At 34.6% G+C, this 22,850-nt stretch overlaps 1 protein-coding gene and 1 long non-coding RNA gene across 2 annotated transcripts in view; one reads left to right on the forward strand and one right to left on the reverse strand.

Annotated features, from left to right (window-relative positions):
• LOC115439662 (DNA-directed RNA polymerase III subunit RPC1-like) overlaps positions 1-22,850 on the reverse strand; it is a 79,730-nt gene that overhangs the window by 13,173 nt on the left and 43,707 nt on the right. Inside the window, exons 8-11 of the mRNA XM_030163536.1 lie at positions 21,348-21,518; positions 12,778-12,871; positions 9,932-10,024; positions 5,045-5,209 (exon numbers count right to left, since the gene is read on the reverse strand). Of these exons, the coding sequence (XP_030019396.1) occupies positions 5,045-5,209; positions 9,932-10,024; positions 12,778-12,871; positions 21,348-21,518 (523 nt within the window). The remainder of the gene's footprint in view (positions 1-5,044; positions 5,210-9,931; positions 10,025-12,777; positions 12,872-21,347; positions 21,519-22,850) is intronic.
• LOC115439665 (uncharacterized) lies at positions 332-22,538 on the forward strand. The gene is made up of 4 exons (XR_003938280.1): positions 332-342; positions 10,685-10,691; positions 12,469-12,473; positions 22,461-22,538. It is a non-coding gene; the product is annotated as an uncharacterized LOC115439665 (long non-coding RNA).

Below are 22,850 nucleotides of genomic sequence, written 5' to 3' on the forward strand. Positions count from 1 at the left end.
CCAAGGAATAATATCAATAAATTTGTTTATCCTGTATAAACGCGCCACATGAAACCCAGACATGGGAGTTCATAAATTATCAGAGTCCACAGGCTACGGTCGTCCTGTGTGAAAAGGGTTCGACAACGGCATCTTTACAAAAATGCTATTAATTTCCATATGTTTTTCTGATAAATCTCCAGGGATGGGGGCTGAAGAGCTGTGGTTTCCAGAGTCCTGTGTGTGCTTATAAATAATCTCATTAACTTTGTAATTTCCATCGTCTATTGTGTTTGACTGTGACACGTAACATCTGTCTGGGTTTTGCAGACGATTAGATGCGATTTTATGGAACTTTCATCAGTCATTCATTGAAATCCTTGTCGCTCTCACATGTATTGGCTTGTTTAATCTCTGCTAAAGGCACAAATTGCCTCGGTGACCCCTGTGAAAGTTCTGTCTGTGCTAATTAAGCCCAGCAGAGGCTTGTGATTCGTATGGCAGAGACCGATGGTCCCAGAAAGCAAACTGAATTACCAGTCGCTGTTATAATTGTGTCCTGCATGCCCTTGGATTGGTATCAGACTGGATGCCTTAAGACACAGGTGTCAAACATGCGGCCCGGGGGCCAAATCCGGCCCTCCAAAGGGTCCAATCCGGCCCTTGGGATGAATTTGTGAAATACAAAAATTACACTAAGATCACAATCCTTTTAGTTCAGGTTCTACATTCAGACCAATTCAATCTCCAGTGGGCAGGACCAGTAAAATACTATCAAAATAACATAAAAATAATGACAACTCCAAATGTTTTCTCTTCGTACATGTAAATATTTTCATGTATTTACACAAAAAAAAAAAGTATAATTTTGCAAAAAAAAAGTGATTTACCTGAAATGTCTTAAGAGAAGCAAGTACAATTCTAACAACATTCCACCTGTTACTCAATGTTTTGTGTGTTTGTAGATCCATTATGATCTGTCACTTATAATGTACATGCGTAAATGATAAACTGAGACATAATATTGTTCAAATTACACTTATTTTTTCAGTTTGTTCATGTTATTCACAGCTTTTGAAAGGATAGTTTGTAGATGTAAACCTGTTCATAATGTAAACTAGAAGCACTCGGAGAGCGCAGACCTCCGCCAAGGCTGATCAGTGGCCCACCCGTGGGCCCCCCCATGCCAAGGAGGTTATGTTTTTGCCAGGGTTTGTTTGTCTGTCTGTCTGTTTGTCTGTCCGTTAGTGTGCAACATAACTCAAAAAGTTATGGACAGATTTTGATGAAATTTTCTGGTCTGCGCCCCCCCCCGTGGGCCCCCCCACCCCCGATCACCACCAAAATTTAATAATTTCTTCCTTATCCCATTTCCAACAAACCCTGAAAATTTCATCAAAATCTGTCCATAACTTTTTGAGTTATGTTGCACACTAACGGACAGACAAACAGACAGACAGACAAACAAACCCTGGCAAAAACATAACCTCCTTGGCGGAGGTAATTAACTTTTTTTTTGCTCTAAAACATAGAGAAAAGTTTGGAATTGACGTTATTTATATATTATTATGGTATTATTTTACTGGTTCAGCCCTTTTCAGATCAAATTTAGCTGAATGTGGCCCCTGAACTAAAATGAGTTTGACACCCCTGCCTTAAGAGAACAGACTACTGTCCAAATCTGCCGTTCCTTCTGTTATCAGCCTAATAAACGCTGACACTAGATTGGCTATTTATCAGAAATGTACAAAACTCAGATGTGAATTAAGAATGACCTCTAAATTCCAATTCAGTTCTTGCATTTGAATTGAGATGTACAATTGCACAATTAGCTTATCTATTTATTAATTTAATTTTCCTGCTCCTTTTTTTTTTCTCTTCTCTTTCTCTTCTTCTCTCCTCGTTCTATCTTTTATATCTTATTCTTGCTCTAGGAAAGTTAGTGTATTTTTAGAATGTATTGAATGTATTGAATAAGCAGACTTTCCTATATCTGTCATGTTTAATGGTTTTCTTCCAGTATATTATGACTTTGTAATCTAAGTGATGTTAGTAATGTTCATTGTTTGTCCAGGTCAACAGATGGAAATTAGGTTCTCTGCTAAATCTGGTGCATGCATCTTGTTTTTTGTAACTAATGCCAAAACACTGTCCTGTAACTACATAAATAAATCGTCTAAAATTTGCTTAGAGGTCTTATTTCTGTCTTTGTGCATAAGAAATCAATATAAGTGAATCCCCAAAGGAACTTTGTGTTGGTAAATGCAAGTTATGCAAATTGACAGAATTTCAGTTCTGTTGTAACATGTTCATGGTCATATGAACTATATTTTCATGTCACAAATGGCCAAGTTATATTTGAACTGAATTTACCTGAAAAACAAATATTCTATTCTTTTAGATTCCCCAGTTTTTCTTACAAGATTCTATCCTACACATCACGTTTTATTTTTACAGGTTGCAATATGGAGTATGGTGCTGATCCATCCTGCTGATGTTACACCAATACAAACATTAAGAATGTCACACGTCACTTTTTAAATCAACAGTTTTCTAATAATAAGCATTTTTATAAAGAAATAACAATTCTATATTGTTATTTACTCTTTAGTATGATGATAAACTATACAATAAATAATTCTGATCCTAGTTTTTTGCACAGTGATCATTAGTGTAAACGGTGACATGGCTGCCGAGCATCAGTATGATGGGATCTGTAACAACCATGTCACATCCGTCCACTGTCACATTTTGTGTTTTTGTGTCAGCTGTTATTGTTTTAGATCCACAATACTAACATTTATGAATAAGAGGAGAATTAGCAATAGTAAGTATATAAGTTTATTATTAATGAAGTACTGGTACTGACCAGAGCATCATGGGTAATGTCACGTCCGTCCACCAGCAAAAGTTTTCACATACACGTGCTATTCAAAATCCAATATTTCTGAAAATATAGCTTCCACTGTCAAATAATATCAGTAGTCTGTGCACAAATGTATTAGCATTATTTCAACACAGTTCTATGCATTTCTAACAACTTTTTTTTTTTTTTTTGACAAAAATGGCCACTCATTTGACCCCCCTAAGTAAATTTTAGCCGAAATAAAAATTACATCTGGAATAATTGTACAGTATCTGTTTACTTATTTGTGCAATAAGTATCTATTTATTCTCTCTTGTGTTAAATTTATTATTTATTTATTCACTACGCTACCTCATCAGTATTTTATTACTTATTTTACTGCAGGTGTTTGTTTTTTAACTATGTCTTTTTAGTGTTGATGCTGCATCGTCATTTCATTCTGCAGTGCATCGTCATTTCATTCTGCAGTGCATCTTTGATGTAATCTGCCTGAATGACAAAGTGATCTGATTCTGAGATTCCATGCAGGATACGGAATTGCAATTCAAATTCGAATTGCAGAAAGTAGAAGTGGAATTCCATGAAATTCAAAGAAATTCATGATACATAATTATGGTGTATTTAACAACGAAGCTTTACAGTATATATTGCATATGATTACAACATGAATTTCATACAGATATTATTGTATGGACTTTGTGTACACAATACTTTATTACAGTAAAGCTTATTTTTACCTATTTTGGTTTGGTTTGTTTGTTTGTTAACACTCTAGCAGCATAACTATTGGTTGAATTCATACCAAATTGGGTTTATACAGTGCCAGTAACCCTGAATAGATCTCAATACATTTTGGGAAAAACAGGTCAAAGTTTCAATTTTTTTTTTTTTAATCTCTTTTTTTCTCCATTTGAATGAATGAATGAATTGATGAACTTATTTTGGTTTGTACATCAATCATTGCACTAAGTACAATAATTATAACAAACATAAAAAACCAAAAAAGGAATAGGCTAGAAGCAAAAGCTTATTTTTTTTGCCCATCCTTTTCACCTGATACACGGCTTACATTAAATTTTATGTGTACAGCATTGAGCATTCACACCATAAACAGAAAAAAATCAAGAACAGAAACATATCTACTATCTCAATTCAATATTTCTAAATACTTTAAAACTTAAAGAACTTTTTTTCTTTTCTGACTTCACCAACTTCACTTAGACATTCGCAACCCCAGTCCATCTAGACTTCACATTTGTCCACATTTTAGTTCATTTATGAATATAAAGACTTCTGAAATTATAATTACACTCTCTTAATTGCAAATATATCACAAATGGTATTTGGGACAATACTATTTGTATCCCTCATCTTCCATATTCCTATTTAGAAATCACTTTATTCATCCCTTTAAATATATTTATGTTTGTACTTTGCTTTATGTTCATACAGATATTATTGTATGGACTTTATGTACACAATACTTTACTATAGTAAAGCCTATTTTTACCCCGTCGCCTGAAGGGGAGGCAAGGGGTATTGTTTGTGGTTCGGTTTGTTTATTTGTTAACACTCTAGCAGCAAAACTGTTGGTTGAATTCATACTAAATTGGCTTGACAGATTGCTAGTGACCCAGAATAGATCTGAATACATTTTGGGAAAATAGGTGAAAGACTAAATTTTTTTTTTTTCCCCATTTGATTATAATGGGTGCAATTTCACATGTCTGTAGCAGCAAAACTATTGGTTGAATTCATATCAAATTGGGTTTACAGATTGCCAGTGATCCAGAATAGATGTCATTACATTTTGGGAAAAACAGGTCAATGTTTCAATTTTGTATGAATTTTTTAAATCTTTTTTTTTCTCCCATTTACTTATAATGGGCAAATTTCACATGTCTATAAAAACATCAATTTTGTTTCAATTTACTTCAAACTTGGCATATATATAGCGGCAACTGATATGCTGACATCACAACACATGCATAGACATGATGACATCAGCTGGATCAATGCCGAAATAAGCTACAATACATGCGAGGGGTGGGGTTTGTTGTGCCTGGAACCACTTGTTTGTTTTTTTTTTTTACCTTTTATTGGAAATAAAATGAAACATGTAAACTCAAAATAAATGAATAATAAAAAGGCCTGTATCATATAAAGGGCATTTTTCTTCCAGATGCTTTTGAGCGTTACCTTGGGAAGTTCTTCTTTTAAAGACTGCAGAACGTAGTACATGGAGCTTTTACTGTTTTCTCGCGGAGAAACACACACTATAGCTTCACCGTGCACAGCGATGTCTCCTGGTTTCACTCGCAGTTTCGACATGCAGATGGAGTAACGAACCGTTTCTGCGTTTACCTGGAACACAAAAAGACATCGAAGGCAAAAGTTGTGTCACTATTGATTCTATGTGTGGACTAACATGAGTGAAAGTTCAATGATACTAGAAAAATGTGGAAAAAAAGGTTATTTTTGAGGTTAAATCATGAAGTTAATTCCATCACTTGGTCTTGCATTGTATTACATTGTATTGTATTGTATTGTATTGTATTGTATTGCATTGTATTGTATTGTATTGTATTCTTTTCTATTCTATTCTAGTGTTAGTGATAATCCATTATACCTGAGACACTGGAAAGTAAAGGTTTTGCCTTTTTGTGTTATGTTAACGAATTGTCTTGCTTGGAAACAGCATAATGTTAAATTTTTTCAGATACATTTATTTTTATTATTATAATTTTTTTTAATGAAATCTCCCTTGCAGTGGACAATTTTTAAGCAAAGATATGAAATTCTCGTCCCAAAAACTGCATCGCTGGGTCTCAAGAGGATATTTCACTCTTGTATTTTAGAGCAGGGGCGTCAAACATATGGCCTGTGGGCCAAAACTGGTCCGCCAAAAGGTCCAATCAGGCCCATGGGGTGAATTCATGAAGTGCAAAAATTACACTGAAGATTGACAAATTATTTTTAATTCAGGAGCCACAAACAGACCAGTTCCATCTCAAGTGGGCCAGACCAGGAAAGTACTGTCATAATAACCAGTAAATAATGACAATTCTAATTTTTTCCCCTTTATTTAGAGTGAAAAAAGTAAAATTATATGATGAAAATGTTTATATTTGCAAAAATATATGAATAATCCAGACAACCATGAACCTGATTTTTTTTTTTTTTTTAATAAGTGGAATTCTTTTTTTTTTTTTTTATTAAATGCTTTGTGTCTTTGTAGATCCACTGTGATGTGTACAAAGGAAAAGCTGAGGCAGAATATGGTTAAAACTGCTTGGAAACAGCATAATGCAACAGTTTTACAGATACATTTATTTTTATTATTATTATAATTTTTTTAAATGAAATCTCCTTTGTAGTGGACTATTTTTAAGTAAAGCTGTGAAACTCTTGTCCCAAAAACTGCAACACTGGGTCTCAGGAGGATATTTCAAGCTTATATTTCAGAGCAGGGGCATCAAACATAGGGCCCGTGGGCCAAAACTGGTCCGCCAAAAGGTCCAATCAGGCCCATTGGGTGAATTCATGAAGCTCAAAAATTACACTGAAGATATTAACAAATTATTTTTAATCCAGGAGCCACAAACAGACCAGTTCCATCTCAAGTGGGTCAGACCAAGAAAGTACTGTCATAATAACCAGTAAATAATGACAATTCTAATTTTTTTCCCCCCATTAATTTAGAGTGAAAAAAGTAAAATTATATGATGAAAATGTTTATATTTGCAAAAATATATGAATAATCCAAACAACAATGAACCTGATTTTTTTTTTTTTTAAATTAAATGCTTTGTGCCTTTGTAGATCCACTGTGATGTGTACGTTGAAGGAAAAGCTGAGGCAGAATATGGTTAAAACTGCACTTTTACTTGGTCTGACCCACTTGAGACTAAATTGGACTGTATGTGGCTCCTGAACTAAAACAAGTTTGACACTTCTTTTTATATTTCTTGCACCTTTTCTGAACATCTGAATATACATCCTCTGCGCCCTCTAACCTTCCTGCTATACAGGAAAGTGGGTCAGCGTTGTCATTAAGCTGCACAGGGACAGTCAAAGTCCAATCCAGGAGGAAATACAGGGACATCTGAACCTGAAGCAGCAGGTTTAGAGTCAGCATGTTCCCTACTGTCATTACCCAAATGAACTCCACACAAATGAGGGGTGCGGGGGTGTAGTAAAGTACAAAAGCAAGCAATTATTTACCAAGAATAAGCAGCAAAATAGGATGATTCAGGTCAGTAAATACAATACACCTGTGAAATGACTGAGGAAATAGGTCAAATAAACCCCTTTAATCCTTCTGAGGCCAGGTGAAACCTATTACAAGACCAGAAGTGGATACAAAGAGAAGTAAAGGACCTCAGGATGCTTGGAGGGAAAAAAAGCTCATTAAAAGAAGGAAAGTCATGTGTAAATAGTGACTGAAACCTAACATTTCTCTTAACCCACAAAGGCCCAGTGTGACTTTAATATCGAATGATTTTTTTTTTCTCTCTATTTAACCTCTCATAAGTGATTCATCACCATTTATTTTCTTATTTTCTTTATCTTTTGCACCGGTGTGTTGCATATTGCTGCTGCATACTGTTAAATTCAATCAATAAAGTCTTATCTTATTTATTATAATATTATCCTCTGACTTTTGCATTTTTTCCTGTTAAAATCATCTATTTTCCTATATTTAATTCTCTGATCATGTGCTGTAGATGCTCATAAAAGCTCAGAGTAAAGTCAAAGGTTACTGTATCAAAATTAGTGTTGTCAAACGATTAACATTTTTAATCAGATTAATCACAGGGTTGCTGTGGATTAATTTCGATTAATCATGATTAAATATAATTCATTTTTAATCTATATTAATCGCGTTTCATTTTGCATGAGTAAACAGACTCAAGAAAGAATATATATGCACTTAACACGTTTGTCGCAAGCGGGGTGACGCGTTAGCCAAAGTGCTAACAGAATCCCTGACTAACGTATGATTCGTGTTAATGTGGTATTTTCAGCTGGAAGTGCTTCAGTGAAAAGAAAAGTCCTTCCTGCAAAGTGTGGATAATATTTTATGTCGGTCGACTGTTACGTCTTGTTTTTTTTTTACCTCATATTTCCATCCAGAGGACCAGTGTGCTGTTTAGTGTCTTCCATCTTTATGGGTTAGTTCTGCTGCCTGTGACTACCAGATCAACTGACCATTTTTTCATTCGCAACGCTAACTCTACTTGGACAAACTGACCTAAATGCGTTGGCAGAGACGGTTAGAGTCATTCTGCGCTGTAGATGGGTTAGTTGTGTTAAAATCAGTAATGCAGATTAATCATGATGATGGATTAATCTGTGTTAATGCGTTAATTTTGACAGCCCTCATCAAAACAGAAAACGTGACTTTTCAGTAAAATCTCTAATTAACTGAACATAAACCCAGCGTGTCCATCCACTGTCACTGATCCAACTCCATGGGTTGATTGACAGTAGTCGTTTTTCCATTGACCCTCAAATTGCTCAAATATAACTTGCACGTAAAAATTTACCTAATGGAAAAACGACAATTTCGCCAAAAGTCTCATTTTTCAATTAAAAGTTTTTGCGCAAAACTGCGATGGAAAGACCTTTTTCACAACTAGAGTCAGGTGAATTAAAAAAGCGGATTTTGACGGACGTTACAACAAGCGAAGAAGAAGAAGAAACATGTCGCGGTATGTGTGGATACACCAGGAAACCCAATCATTTTTTAATTTAGTATGAGATAGAGGGGTAATATACAGGGTGTCCCATAAGTCTCCATACATAGGAGACATAATACATTCCATACATATATGGTTCTAACATGTATTTCTTTATATTTCAGATAACCCAAAGAATGCATTGGAATAAAGAGCAACGAATTGAAATCATCCTGATGGCCGGTTCAGCAAGCAATCGTATGGTTGCAAGCGCATTTAACAGAAACATGGGACGAGTATCACACACGACACTGTGGCAAAACTTACTGTCAAGTTCAAAAAAACAGGAAGTGTTTTGGATCAATTTGTTCCCGACAAAATGGCAATCATATAGAGCATATTATATAAATAAAATGGTTTATGTCAAGAAACGTTTATTTTTCCTATGTATGGAGACTTATGGGACACCCTGTATAATAAAAATGAATATATCTGTAAATCAACACCATATTTACTTGCGTCGCCACGTTTATGGAACGACTTCTTGTGTCATCTCGCGATAATAAATAAACAAATCATTGCATTTGTGATTTAATGGAAAAACCGACATTAGGCACTTCTGTTTTTTAGACATTTAGTAAATATCGGCAAAATTTTGTGCAGATGTCCAATGGAAACGCAACTATTGTTGATTATGCTTATTGTATATTTTTGATTTTCCATTATTGCACATTGTTGATTTTTCATTATTGCATATTGAAATGTGTTATAGCATGAACTTGCCTTTTCATTTTAGATCCAAATAGACATCTAAAAAGCATGCTCCTCAAAGGATATTACACATATTTACTGGGCATAACCTCATCTGCACTCGGCAAACACAAAAAAAATGCACCGTTAATTACGATGACTTATTCACTGTATTTATTGTATTATGTGAGATTGATTGTTTTGGTGGTATGTGAGATATGTACGCTTCTGTTGCAAATCAAATTGCCCTTCAGGGACATAAAAGATTTTTCAATTCAATAAAGTTGCATTAATGTCAGTATTTTCCATATAAAGTCTGTGAACTGTGGGAGTGCATATGTGTAAACCAATATTTTACAAGCAGATTTATGTGAATTTTATGCAGAACATCTTCGATCCTTGACTTGTAAAGGCTGTTTGTAATGTTCAACTGTTGAAGGTCAAACATGTAAACATCACTATAAAACAGACCGGGTGCTGTTTGACATAAAGAGAGGCAGCGCTTGACACAGACCTATGATTTTGTGTGAATATAACAAAGACATAATAACCGAGGACAGCGCCAACAGCACACTTGTGTTGCTACTACCGTCAAACCTCAGCAGGAGAAAAAAACATCCACCATTATGTGACAATAAAAGGGAATTGTTAGTACCTCGAGTCGCAACAGCCGTATTCTCTCCAGTGATAATTTCACCAAGATGAAGCAGTCGTCCGGGAGGAACACTTCTTCTATGTACTCGGAAATCTGTGGGTGACAAGTTGATTGAGTGCACATCCATCACAGCATCGCCTTTAAAATTAACCCTTTAAACACCAGAGTTTAAAAAAAACATCACATTTTGATATCAAGATTTCAAAAAGCTGTATCTTGGAAGTGGTTTGAGATAAAGTCATACTGTAAATGAGAAAAATATCAGGTATGACCCAAATTTTATGATGGGAATAGGGATGTAACGATTACCGGTATAACAATAAACTGCGGTAAAATTACCAACGGTTAGCATTATGTTTATGTTTATGCATTTGGCAGACGCTTTTTTCCAAAGCGACTTACAGGGGAAAACCAATTAAATCACTCAATCAATCAAATTTTATTTATATAGCGCCAGATCACAAAAAAAGTTATCTCTTGACATTTTATATATAGAGTTGGTCAAAACCAGACTCTATTACTATTACATTACTATTACTATTTAATTACATGCACATCTGTGCATTACTATTTAAATTCTAATTATCATGATAACTGTGTTTGATTACCACACTTTTCAGAAAATGCCTATGTAAAGATCTGCTTTTATGTCAAATATTTGAGTATAGTTTTAATTTATTGCAATTTTGATTTTCTATACCTAATATTTGGAACCAATATTCACTTTTAAAGTCTTTGAAAAGGTTCGTTAAGCATCTGAGTGTTATTTATACAATAAATTATATACATTTTTCAAATTGGATTTTTTATTTTTTGTATGTTTTTTTGTCCTTTTGTGTTAATATAGTAGGTTAAAGTGTAAAAATAATAGGCAGATGAAATAGATGAAGTTGTACTGAAAAAAAAAACAAACAAACATGGGTATAGTAAACATTTATTTCTATAGTATACAAAGGCAAAATCAAAAGTACTGAGAAACAGACAAAATAGGCTCAGACCACAAAGGGTTAATACTTGAACGTTTCTGCCAAGAGAAAGTGCATTGCGCCGATTATTTTATTTAGTTTTTTGTTGTTGTTTTGTTTTTTTTAAAATACAACTTGGTTAAATTATTTCAATGTGTGTATTAGTACTTTTTGAACATTTTGAGCACAATTTCAACAATACCACGATAATAATGATAACCATGATAATTTTGGTTGTTCCATCCCTAGATGGAAATTTTTTTTTTTTTTTTACTTGAGTATTTATTGAAATTTTATGAACACATATTCACTAAAAACAACAAAAAACAAACCTTGCTAGAGTATACTACATGACACAACATTCACATTATTCAGTCCTTCCACCATTCCAGGTTCTGTAATCAGTCCGTTTATTCCATTTTTTGTCCATCTGTGCATCTTGCCATCACAGTTTGTAAATTATTTTTTCCACTGTGTATATTCCTTCTATAATTGTGATCCATTGGTCTTTTGTTGGTGGTTCTGTCTTTCCCCAGTTCCTTGTAATAGTTTTTTTCAAGTTGATGGGAGTAAAAGGTCACTGGGAACCTGCAGCCTGACGTTCAGTTTTTATAACTGTATTTATTTATTTACTAAGTGTTTTTACATTACAATAGGAGGGCTAATGCTATTTATTGCCAAGTATTTTTTATTGTTGCTGTGATTGTTATTGCTATTTGTTTGTTATTTATTTTTCGATATTGGGCAGAGAGAGAGCCAGGGCACACTGTGTTTCATTGCCATGGTACCTGTACCCTGAACGCACGTGACAAATAAATTTGAAACTTGAAAATTTACTCATCTAATTTGCATATTGTGATGTCACATGGTGGCAGCCATACTACTTTTAGTAAAATTGAACTTTGTGTATATTTAACCCTATAACGGCAAACGTATCATATTTGATACATGAGTTTTGAAGCCCTCTACATGATCAGTGTGATTTTTTTTCTTGAAAAACCTGATGTATACAATTAGATCCATGCAATACACTGGTAATCCACCAGGGGGAGGAATTCATTCCCCAGAGGCCTTTCCAGTGACACTACAAGACTGTCATTAAAGAGGAAGGAGGCAGAACTTTGGCAATTGTGAAAAGGAATTACCAATTTGTTAGACATGTTTGTGTTATATTATGTTTTTGTTTGTTCAAAAATAATAATATTGGAGCATTGAGACCGATGTATAAAATTGAAACTCATACATGGAAATCGACATTTGAAAAAAACATTTTTGGGTTGTTCAGAAGGACCAATAAAGGTTCCAGTTTCAAAGAACTGGAATTTTCTGTCAATGATTTAATGGTTCAGGCTTTACAGGGTTAATATTTGAATTTTTTTATAATGGTACTTCAAGCTTATAGAAAGACACAAATCTGTATATTTTTTATTACATGTAACATGAAATTAATATAGTATTTATACTGCAGGATGCAGCATGGACACAGAAATGACAAGTATTACAACTTCTCATAAAATCTCATGCAACAAACCAAAGGAGATTTAACAACTACACATTTAAGTAAAAAAAAAGCTGAGGTATACGTCACATATTATATTTTGTCTTTGTTTGTTCAAATATAATAATATTTGAGCATTGAGACCCGATGTATCAAATATGATACAAAATTGAAACTCAAACATGGAAACTGATATTGAAAAAAAAAAAAAAAAGTTTGGTTGTTCAGAGGACCAATAAAGATTCCAGTTTCAAAGAACTGGAATTTTCTGTCAATAATTTAATGGTTCAGGCTTTACAGGTTTAAAGGGTTAACAAATGGCATCCACAGTTATTTATTACATTTTGTAGTAATGATTTACTGACTGTTTTAGATTGAAATACCTCTCCGAGAAGAGTTTTCTCGATCCTTCCTTTCACCAGTCGGGCGAAGTCAGCGTCGTCCTCCACATCCAGATGAGCTGTGATTATAGGTGTACTGAATGACAAAAAGACCAGGATTATTCACAACTGATTAAAAATGACATCCTTGTATGACTAGCAAAGTTCATTCGATGTTAGCCTTCAGTGAAATGAAAGAGAACAGAGAAGAGTTTCCATTCAGCAGAGGTGGCAATGGGTGACTTCCATTCTCACAGATGTCAAGATAAAATCTGCAATTACCTTTTAAAGAACGAAAAGGCTCATTTTCTCCCTCTTAGCTCTTACGATCAAAAGAACCGTAAATTAAAAGAAAAGAGTCTAAATACTGTCAAGGTCATGAAGTATGAAACCTGCTCTGTGAAATCACACAGAACAGAGGGAGCGAAGCCAAAGTCTCACCATTGCCTGTAAAAATATAACGAGGAACCTTCGAAAAGTTTGTGGAACAAGAAACATAACTTTGACATGGTTACGACCTCCAAAATAACGGTGCCAGAGACTGATGACCCCCACTATCCCCTAAGTGACTGAAACATTAAAAAAATATGATACTGTGGCATATTTGTTGCATTGCATTGTGGGTATATGGCGTCAAAAAAATCCGTATTTTAATCAAAAGTATTCAATTTGTATTCAAAAGTATTTAACCTGTATTCATTTGCATGCCAGAAGTTATTCTTAGTGTAATGTGAAGATTGTACCAGAGTAGCTGACTTTTTTCCTGGGAGACCCACAAAAGGATGAACACGTGTAGCCATCGAAAGAACACATGAATTTATGGAAAGTTACAAAACGGGGCGGGCAGAAAGAACATGTGAGCTCATGGAAAGTTTAGGAAAACGTGGTGTACAAAAAGAAGTTCACGTGAGTGGAAATTCTGGACATTCTGGGAAATAATTGACATTTTCTGGGAAAAAGTTACATATTAAAATATCATAAACTAATACTGGGAATTAGTTGCATATGTATATGTTTTGACCAATTCTGACCGACACCAAAAACCCATATCCTATCGGAGACTAGCTAAAAAGGGGGTTTCCGACGTGACTAGATTAATGTTCAAAATATGATAAAAAATGGGCATGGTTTGTAGCTAAACCCAACCTACTTTTGACATTATAAAAGTAGTCTCCCAGTGCGAAAATTCAGTTGTTTTCTGCAGATATCAACTCCGTGTTATTTTATGCATGAATAAACACTTTATGCGGCTCCAATTCTGCTCGATCTCTGACTTTGATTTGATTCTGTGTGCATTACTTGACGAAGCTCCACTACACAGATTAGGGTGGACACAGACATAAATTCAACATGCCAGAGTACAGTGAGGAACAGCGTCAAAGGGACCAAAGATGTCTCCCACCTGCAGCAGTAAATTTTTCACGACAGGTACTTGACATTTTACTCATTGTGTTCTGCTGTATGTGCAGGGGTTCAATGTGTGTGTGTGTGGGGGGGTTGATACTAATGATTATTTAGGTTAATGTGTCTGTTTTTTCAGTGTTTATTGGCCATTTTGTGTTTATTTTATATTACTGTGACACCATTAGTCACACCTGTAGGCCCAATAATGCCTCACCTGTTTGTTGGTGTCCAGCTGCTGTTCACGCCCTATTAATGAAACCTTTGGCCTTTCAAAGTAAAAGCACTTCCTACACACCTTGACACTACAACATCAATATATGTCCTTCAAAGTACAGGTGCAATAATACTGTAGTTTGATCAGTCATAACCACCTCAGGGATCACATCAAGAGGTTTCTGAAAATCATCTCGCGACGCCCCGCTGTTTTTTGTGTGTGTGTTTTTTTTCTTGTTTTATGTGATTTTCTTTTTCTTGTGTGTTTTTTCTTGTTTGCATGATTTTCTTTCATTTGTGTGTTTTTTTTTTTCTTGTTTGCATGATTTTAGTTTTTTATGTTTTTTTCTAGTTTGCGTGATTTTCTTTTTTTGGTGGTGTTTTCTTCTTGTTTGCATGATTTTCTTTTTTGTGTGATTTTCTTGTGTGTTTTTTTCTTGTTTGCGTGATTTTCTTTATTTGTGTGTTTTTTTTCTTGTTTGCATGATTTTCTTTTTTGTGTGTATGTGTTTTTTTCTTCATTGCATGATTTTCTTTTTTGTGTGAGTGTATGTTTTCTTGTTTGCATGATTTTCTTCTTCCTGTGTGTGTGTTTTTTCTTGTGTGCCACCTGTTGTTGTGGTCTGCCCTTCAGGGCCACAGTCTAACAGTATGTTTTGATTGAGTTTTACTTTTTTCCCCTGCCGTTTTTCTACTGTTTTTAATGTGTATTCTTCCATTTGGTTCACTTTTAGTTGCAAATTTGGAAGGAGAAATGCCGAGAGGAGATCGACCAGGGAGATAAAAGTCCCTGCAGATATTTGGCAGAGGAGTAAATCAATGCTTAAAAGTGTGTTTTAATTAAAAAGAAAAAAACAGACTTGAAGTTTTTTAGGCATATTGATTGTCAGAAACAACTGTAAATGTCCATAACAAAACTTTTTGAGATTGCAGAAATAAACTTTCAACTATTTTACATCTGCTCAAACATGCTTTTGATCTTGAACATTCAGTGTCTGTATAATGGCTTCATATTTACCTCCGCCAAGGAGGTTATGTATTTGTCGGCGTTGGTTTGTCTGTTTGTCCGTCTGTCTGTGTGCAAGATAACTCAAAAAGTTATGACGGATTTGGATGAAAATTTCAGGAAATGTTGATACTGGCACAAGGAACAAATGATTAAATTTTGGTGGTGATCGGGGGTGGGGGGGTGGGGGGCCCACAGGGGCCACTGATCTGCCTTGGCGGAGGTCTGCGCTCTACGAGTGCTTCTAGTTTTTGATATTTCAGGTGTTTTTTAGTCTGTGTGGAAGTCTCTGACACAGTTCCTTTCCACTTGTAACAGAGTCCCACATTGCTGGGGTAAAGTGTGTTGGAAAGCTTGAGATGTCAGCTTTCTGATGCCGTTTGAATTTTGTAAATAGCAAAATGGTTCAGGAGTTACAGTGATTTGAAAGCTGCAAAGTGCAAAATGCAGCACAGTGACATTACTGTTGTTAAAGGGTTGAATAAAGATTAAATAAAATAAAAAAGGGCCAAAAACACACAAAAATAAAAACATGACTTGAAAATTCTAAAATTGATTGCACAAATGACACAAACATGCTTAACCCTTTCAGGGCACTCACAGAAATACTCCAGAACTTGTAATAGAGTCCTAAATTGTTGCCATAAGTGTTACAACAGTGTTGGAAAGCTCAGGATCTCAGCTTTCTGATGCTGTATGGATTTTGTAAATAGCAAAAACGGTTCAGGAGTTATAGTCATTTGAAGGCTGTAAAGCGCAAAATGCAGCACCGGTGAGATTACTGTTGTTAAAGGGTTAAATAAAGGTTAAACGAAATTAAAAAAGGGCCAAAAAATAAAAATATGAGTTGAAAAATTCTAAAATGTATTGCACAAATTACACAAACATCCCTTTACAGGGCACTCAGAGAAATACTCTGAAATTTGTAATAGAGTCCCAAATTGCTGCCATAAAGTGTTATATATTGTTGCTTTCTGATGCCATTTGAATTTTGCAGATAGTGCAAACAGTTCAGGAGTTACAGTGATTTGAAGTCTGCAAAGTGTAAAATGCAGCGCCACTGTTGTTTAAGGGTTAAATAAAATTTTAAAAAGGGCCAAAAAAACACACAAAAAAATAAAAATACGACTTGAAAAATTCTAAAATTTACTGCACAAATGACACAAACATGCTTAAATAAAGGTTAAATGAAATTAAAAAGGGCCAAAAAATAAAAATATGAGTTGAAAAATTCTAAAATGTATTGCACAAATTACACAAACATCGCTTTACTGGGCACTCAGAGAAACACTCTGAAATTTGTAATAGAGTCCCAAATTGTTGCCATAAAGTGTTATATAATGTTGGAAAGCTCAGGATCTCAGCTTTCTGATGCCAATTGAATTTTGCAGATAGTGCAAACTGTTCAGGAGTTACAGTGATTTGAAGGCTGTAAAGTACAAAATGTAGCGCCGGTGAGATTACCGTTGTTAAAGGGTTAAATAAAGGTTATATGAAATTAAAAAAGAGCCAAAAAATAAAAATACGACTTGAAAAATTCTAAAATGTATTATACAAATGACACAAACACGCTTAACCCTTTACAGGGCACTCATAGAAACACTCTGAAATTTGTAACAGAGTCCCAAATTGCTGCCATAAAGTGTTATATAGTGTTGGAAAGCTCAGGATCTCAGCTTTCTGATGCTGTTTGAATTTTGTAAATAGCAAAAATGACTCAGGACTTACAGTCATTTGAGGCTGCAAAGTGCAAAAATGCAGCGACGGTGAGATTACTGTTGTTAAAGGGTTAAATAAAGGTCAAATGAAATTAAAAAAAAGGGCCAGAAAACAAAAACAAAAATACGACTTGAAAAATTCTAAAATTGAATTAAAATTGAAAATTTGAATTTTGTAAATAGCAAAAACAGCTCAGGAGTTACAGTTATTTGAAGGCTGTAAAGTACAAAATGTTGCGCTGGTGAGATTGCAGTTGTTAAAGGGTTAAATATTTTTTTCCACCTGTCCTTTTTCCATGAACTGTTTTGATGCCCCCTCGAACAAATGCAGAGAAGTACGAAATTAAAGGTGAAAAAAGGCCAAAACTATTCTTCTGATATAAAATGGTCAGTAATGTAATCTTTGTGGTAGCGCCCTTAAAGTTTCCATTTTGTCTGAATTCAAGGACCAAGGGATGTCAGCTAATGGAGCTTGTCCTTGCAGCACCATATTAATCACAGTATTCTTCAAAATGTTAGCTTTGTTTTCGTTTCCATGTACCATGTGGGGTTTAATGGTGGATGCATTAAGCCTTCACAAATTCAGTTGAGTTTTGTGTCATCAGACCAAGGACTCAACAAAACGGACCTCGTACCATCTGAAAAAACATATTCACTTATGACAGAATGAAAATCAGGTTACCAAAAAGTGTATATAACAGGGTTGCAGGGTGCATCCTAAATATTAAATTCTCTATTCGGGCTACTCGATGTTGCACCAGTGACAGTCATTTCTATACAAACACTGCAAAACCTGACCAACGTGTCACCAGCCATTATTATTAGAGTCGAAAACATGAATTTTGTATCGAATATCCTTGGCCCTTGGCTTTTACCATCAAACAAACAATGCAAACATCCCTACAATTCTGGAAAAATGGTGTTTGACATAAAGGGGGTACTATTAATCTTGGCTGATTACTTTGAAAGAATACGACAAAGCTGTAAGGACAAAAAAATAGGAAAAAAATAACCCTGACCCAGGAAAAAACATATGGCTATTGTGCTACGATGATGAAGTGGTGGAAACTCAAGTGACGACAGCCTTATTTTCCGCTAAGATGAAGCAGCCCCCAATGTCAGTGCAGACTTAACTCTGGTGGTGGTGGTGGGGGGGGGGGGGGGGCGCACACACACACATAATGGACTTGTTTCATTATGCATTTTCAACAAAAGGTTCACATTTTCCCATTCAAGTCAAGAATAAAATACTGTTTTTTTTAGGGATTCACAAAGGGGCTTCAAATTATGCTCACCCTGATTTTCAATACCTTTGACACACGGTAATATTAATGATTTTTCCATGTACAGAGAGGGAGATTATATTGTAAATATGCGAATAATATTTAAATCTAAATGTATATACATATTTACATAAATAGCAGATTCCTTTTTCTTTTTTCTCTTTATGTCCGTTACCTTATCTTACTTTATCATGAGGAAAACCTTGTCTTTCTTCTGCAAATTATCTATAATATTATTTATTGTGGTACATAACTCACTGTCACCATTGTGATATATATTATAAGACTTCAATTTTCTCTGTTTTTGAAATAATAACCCTCAACTTTAATCTGAGCTTTATGAACATCCACACAATCAGTAAATTAAATGTAGGAAAAAAGCCAATTTTCTCTGAAAAAATGCAAAATAAAGTGGATAATATTACAATAAATAGTGATAAATCGTTTAAGGAAGGTTAAAAAGAGAGAAAAATTCATTTGAGAACTGCCACAAAAGGAGCACTGGGTCTTTATGGGCTATCACCCATTTGCTGTACACTTAAGAAAAATGCCAATTGATGCAACAAACAATGGAAAAAACAGCGGAGAAATGACTGTGAAAAAAGCTGAAAAAGTTCTCAGCTGAAAAGTTAAGGAAGATTTCACTGATACGTGACTTTGTCTGCTGTCGTCTGCTCGTCTCATGACACTTACGCATATCTTTAATATGAGACGATGTGAACTGAAGGCAGGCGATACTAAAAAAAGTCACTTTTTCTTCAGTTGTCTCTGCTTTTGATATGATAGCACTAGTCTATAAGTAAAATGCTTTCAGAATAAAAGTAGTAGGAGTTAAAGTTTGTCAAATTTGAGTCATGAACAAAGAAAAATTAAGTCAAAGTGCTAATTGGTTGTAGTTTCTAAGATACAGTCTTGGGCCAAAATGTGACATTCTGTGAATTCATGAGAGAATGGGTTGTATTCAAAATGAAAGTTTTTCTCAGAGCTACAAGATCTACCTCAAAACAGTGTCTGCACATGACAATACATACAGTTTTCAGGTCATTTCTAGTGGTACATTTATAAATCCATTGTATAAATGTACATAAACAACATATATGTGTAATAACCCACCATCATATTATTAAAAACTTGAGCAAATGAGCACTTTTGTCATTTATTTTCTGATTCATCTTATTGAAGTATGTAAGATTTAGCACATTTAATGTCTGAAGCAGATATCTTCTAAGAAATTGTAGAGCAGTGCAACCTTTGAATTTACTCTGAGCTTTTATGAACATCTACATGATCACTGAATTAAATACAGGACAATACATGATTTACACTGAAAAAAAAAAAAACTCAAATAAAGAGGATAATATTCCACTAAATGGTGATAAATCACTTAAAGGGGTCATATTTTGCTAAACCCACTTTTATTAGTCTTTGGTGCATTCATTTGTGTATTTGGACCCTAACAGTTCAGAAAGTTTGAATTTGAACCCTCCAGGTGCTGCAAAGCTATCTTTATATTCATTTTGGCAAAAATCAACTGGATTTCAACAACCGGTTTTAATTCCTGCTTAATTTGTTACGTAATGACATTTGTACATATAAGGTCAAGACTTCTGACAAATATTTCTCCGAGTACGACGTAATTGTTTGTCAGCAGCAGCGGTTGTAGTAAAAACGTAAAATATGTCCAAACTTCCAAACTACCTAAATGTTCAGTTGTTGATTTGAGATAAAAACATCAGTATTTCCTTACAGTTTAATGGGATATTTTTCTTCCTAAATGAGATCTGAAGAAAGCAGATGCTTAATTGTGGTCGAAAAGCATTATTTACAGTCAGAGCATGAAAAATGTTGGAGAAATTCAGACATAGAAAAATATTTGAGAAATATAAATGCAGAACATTTAAAATTATAGTCAAGGATAAAAAAATAACCAAAACAAAAGGAATGTTGAGAGAAATTAAGTAAAAACCATCTCTGAGGCATTTTGGAAGCAAAGAAAACAACTTAAAGGGGTCATATTTTGCTAAATCCACTTTTATTCGTCTTTGGTACATTTATTTGTGTATTTGGACCCTAATAGTTGAAAAGTTTAAATTTGAACCCTCCAGGTGCTGCAAAGCTATCTTCATATTCATTTTGGCAAAAATGGAGTGGATTTCTACAACCTGTTTTAATTCCTGCTTAATTTGTTATGTCTGTAACTAGTTACATCACAACATTTGCACATACAAAGTCAAGACTTCTGACGAACATTTCTCTGAGTACGACATAATTGTTTGTCAGCAGCAGCGGTTGTAGTAAAAACTGAAAATATGTCCTAACTTCAAGCCGATTACCTAAAATGTACAGTTGTTGGTTGTATTAATGAACACAAGTGGCTGAATGGGACAGAGAAGCACAGCCAACAACCTGGAGGGGGTGGGGGGGGCGTGAAGTGGCTCATTTGCATTTTAAAGGGCCAGCGCTCAAAATGACCTTTCTGGTGTCATTACTCAGAAATAGGGTTGAAGATGGACCTGTGGAGTTGAATTAATGAAGAATTCAGGCGTAAGTATAGCATTTACAGTTTATGTAGACCACAGGGAAATGTTTTAAAATGCATAATTCCATTAAAAAAAGCAAAATATCACTCATTTCAGAAAGGTTTATATAGAGAGAAAAATTCACTTGGAAACAGCCACTAAAATACCACTGGGTCTTTATGGGTCAATATAGTCTAAGAAATGATATTGCCTATATTTGTTCCATGGCAACATTGACGTAAAGCAGATTAGCAGCTTCTCTGTTATGTACTCAGAGTTTTGCTTTGCTTCTAAACTCTTTGGGCAAGTTTTCAGGACTTCGAAGCTTCAATTTTTCATCTGCTCTTGTGGCAAATATTGAGTCTGGATTGGGTTTCAGGGGCTTAAAACCCAGCCCAGAGCCATCTACCACGGTCCATCCTGGCCTTACCTGATGTTCTTTGAGGCGTTGATGATCTCTTTGATCCGAGGCACCCCCAGTGTGATATTCATAGATGCTACACCGGCAAAGTGGAAGGTCTTCAGCGTCATCTGGGTACCGGGCTCTCCAATACTCTGAGCGCAGAGGGCCCCTACCGCAGAGCCGGGCTCCATCTGAGCTCTGTACAAAACATAGATAATAGGAAACGGTGTGAGGTAATCCAGCTTCTATAATAGTTACTAAGGTAACAGGTAAGTGGTACTTAAATAACCTCCTATAATATGTTTTCAAGGTAGCATAGGATTTCATTTGCATTTTTTTTCATCAAGTTATACACAAAAAAAAACCTCTTCTCAGGGTTGTACTTTCTAACATTTTCTAACAATCTGTAATGTATCAGTGTCTTTTGAAGACGTAAAAATATGAAGATGTATGAGAGAGCAAATAAGCAGGTTTAATATTAACTAAAGAATATGCTCTTTTCCACCTCAAAGGGGAAAAAATAGTGTGAAATAATTCAAATTTATACAGTTTAATCATCTAATCTTAACTCGTATCGCACACATACACTATATGGACAAAAGTATTGGGACACGTCGAATTCAGGTGTGTCATCTCTAACAGAAAGTAGTGTATTTCAAAACATAGTTTTATATTGTGATAAAATAGCTTTGCATTGGTTAGTTTTTCTTTTTAAATTGTTATAGTTGCTTCCAAAATGGATTTTACTTAATTTGTCTCAACATTATTTTCTTTTTATCCATAACTATGATTTTAAATGTTCTACCTCTAAATTTCAAAATATTTTTCATGCTATGACTGAATAATAATTTCCACAGCTAACCACCTATTTTCTTTACATTTTACTTTCTCTCATTAAACTCTAAGAAAATATAAATGTTTTTATCTCAAATCAGCATAAACAGGACAACTTACAACTATAGACATGATGTGTCCCAATATTTTTGTCCATATAGTTTATAAACATCAATATTGTAAAAAGAGAAATTAAGTAAAAAACGTCTCTGTGGCATTTTGGAAGCAAAGATAACCATTTAAACAAAACGGACCTATGCAGCGCAGTGATATTTATCACTATTTAAACTATATTAGATATATCAGAAAGAAAAATCTCCTCTTCAACTTTAAGGAAATACTGATGTTTCTAAGCTATATGGACAAAAATACTGGGACACATCATGGCTACAGCTTGTGCTGATTTGAGATAAACATCCATATGAGGCATCTGAGGCATTTTGGAAGCCACGATTACAATTTAAACAAAATTAACCAATGCCATGCAATGATATTTATCACCAAATAAAACTATATTATGACATTTGTCATTATTGTTTTGTAACCCAGACCCCTGTTAGAAAAGAAACACCTGAATTCAACGTGTCCCAATACTTTTGTCCATATAGTGTACTTTGCATTTAGTCAAACTCAAAGTTTACTCTGTTACTATATTCACTGTAATGTTTTCATTAGTCGTTTCAACACTCTACATAT

The sequence above is a fragment of the Sphaeramia orbicularis genome, chromosome 19 (assembly GCF_902148855.1).
Source record: "Sphaeramia orbicularis chromosome 19, fSphaOr1.1, whole genome shotgun sequence".
NCBI lineage: Eukaryota > Metazoa > Chordata > Actinopteri > Kurtiformes > Apogonidae > Sphaeramia > Sphaeramia orbicularis.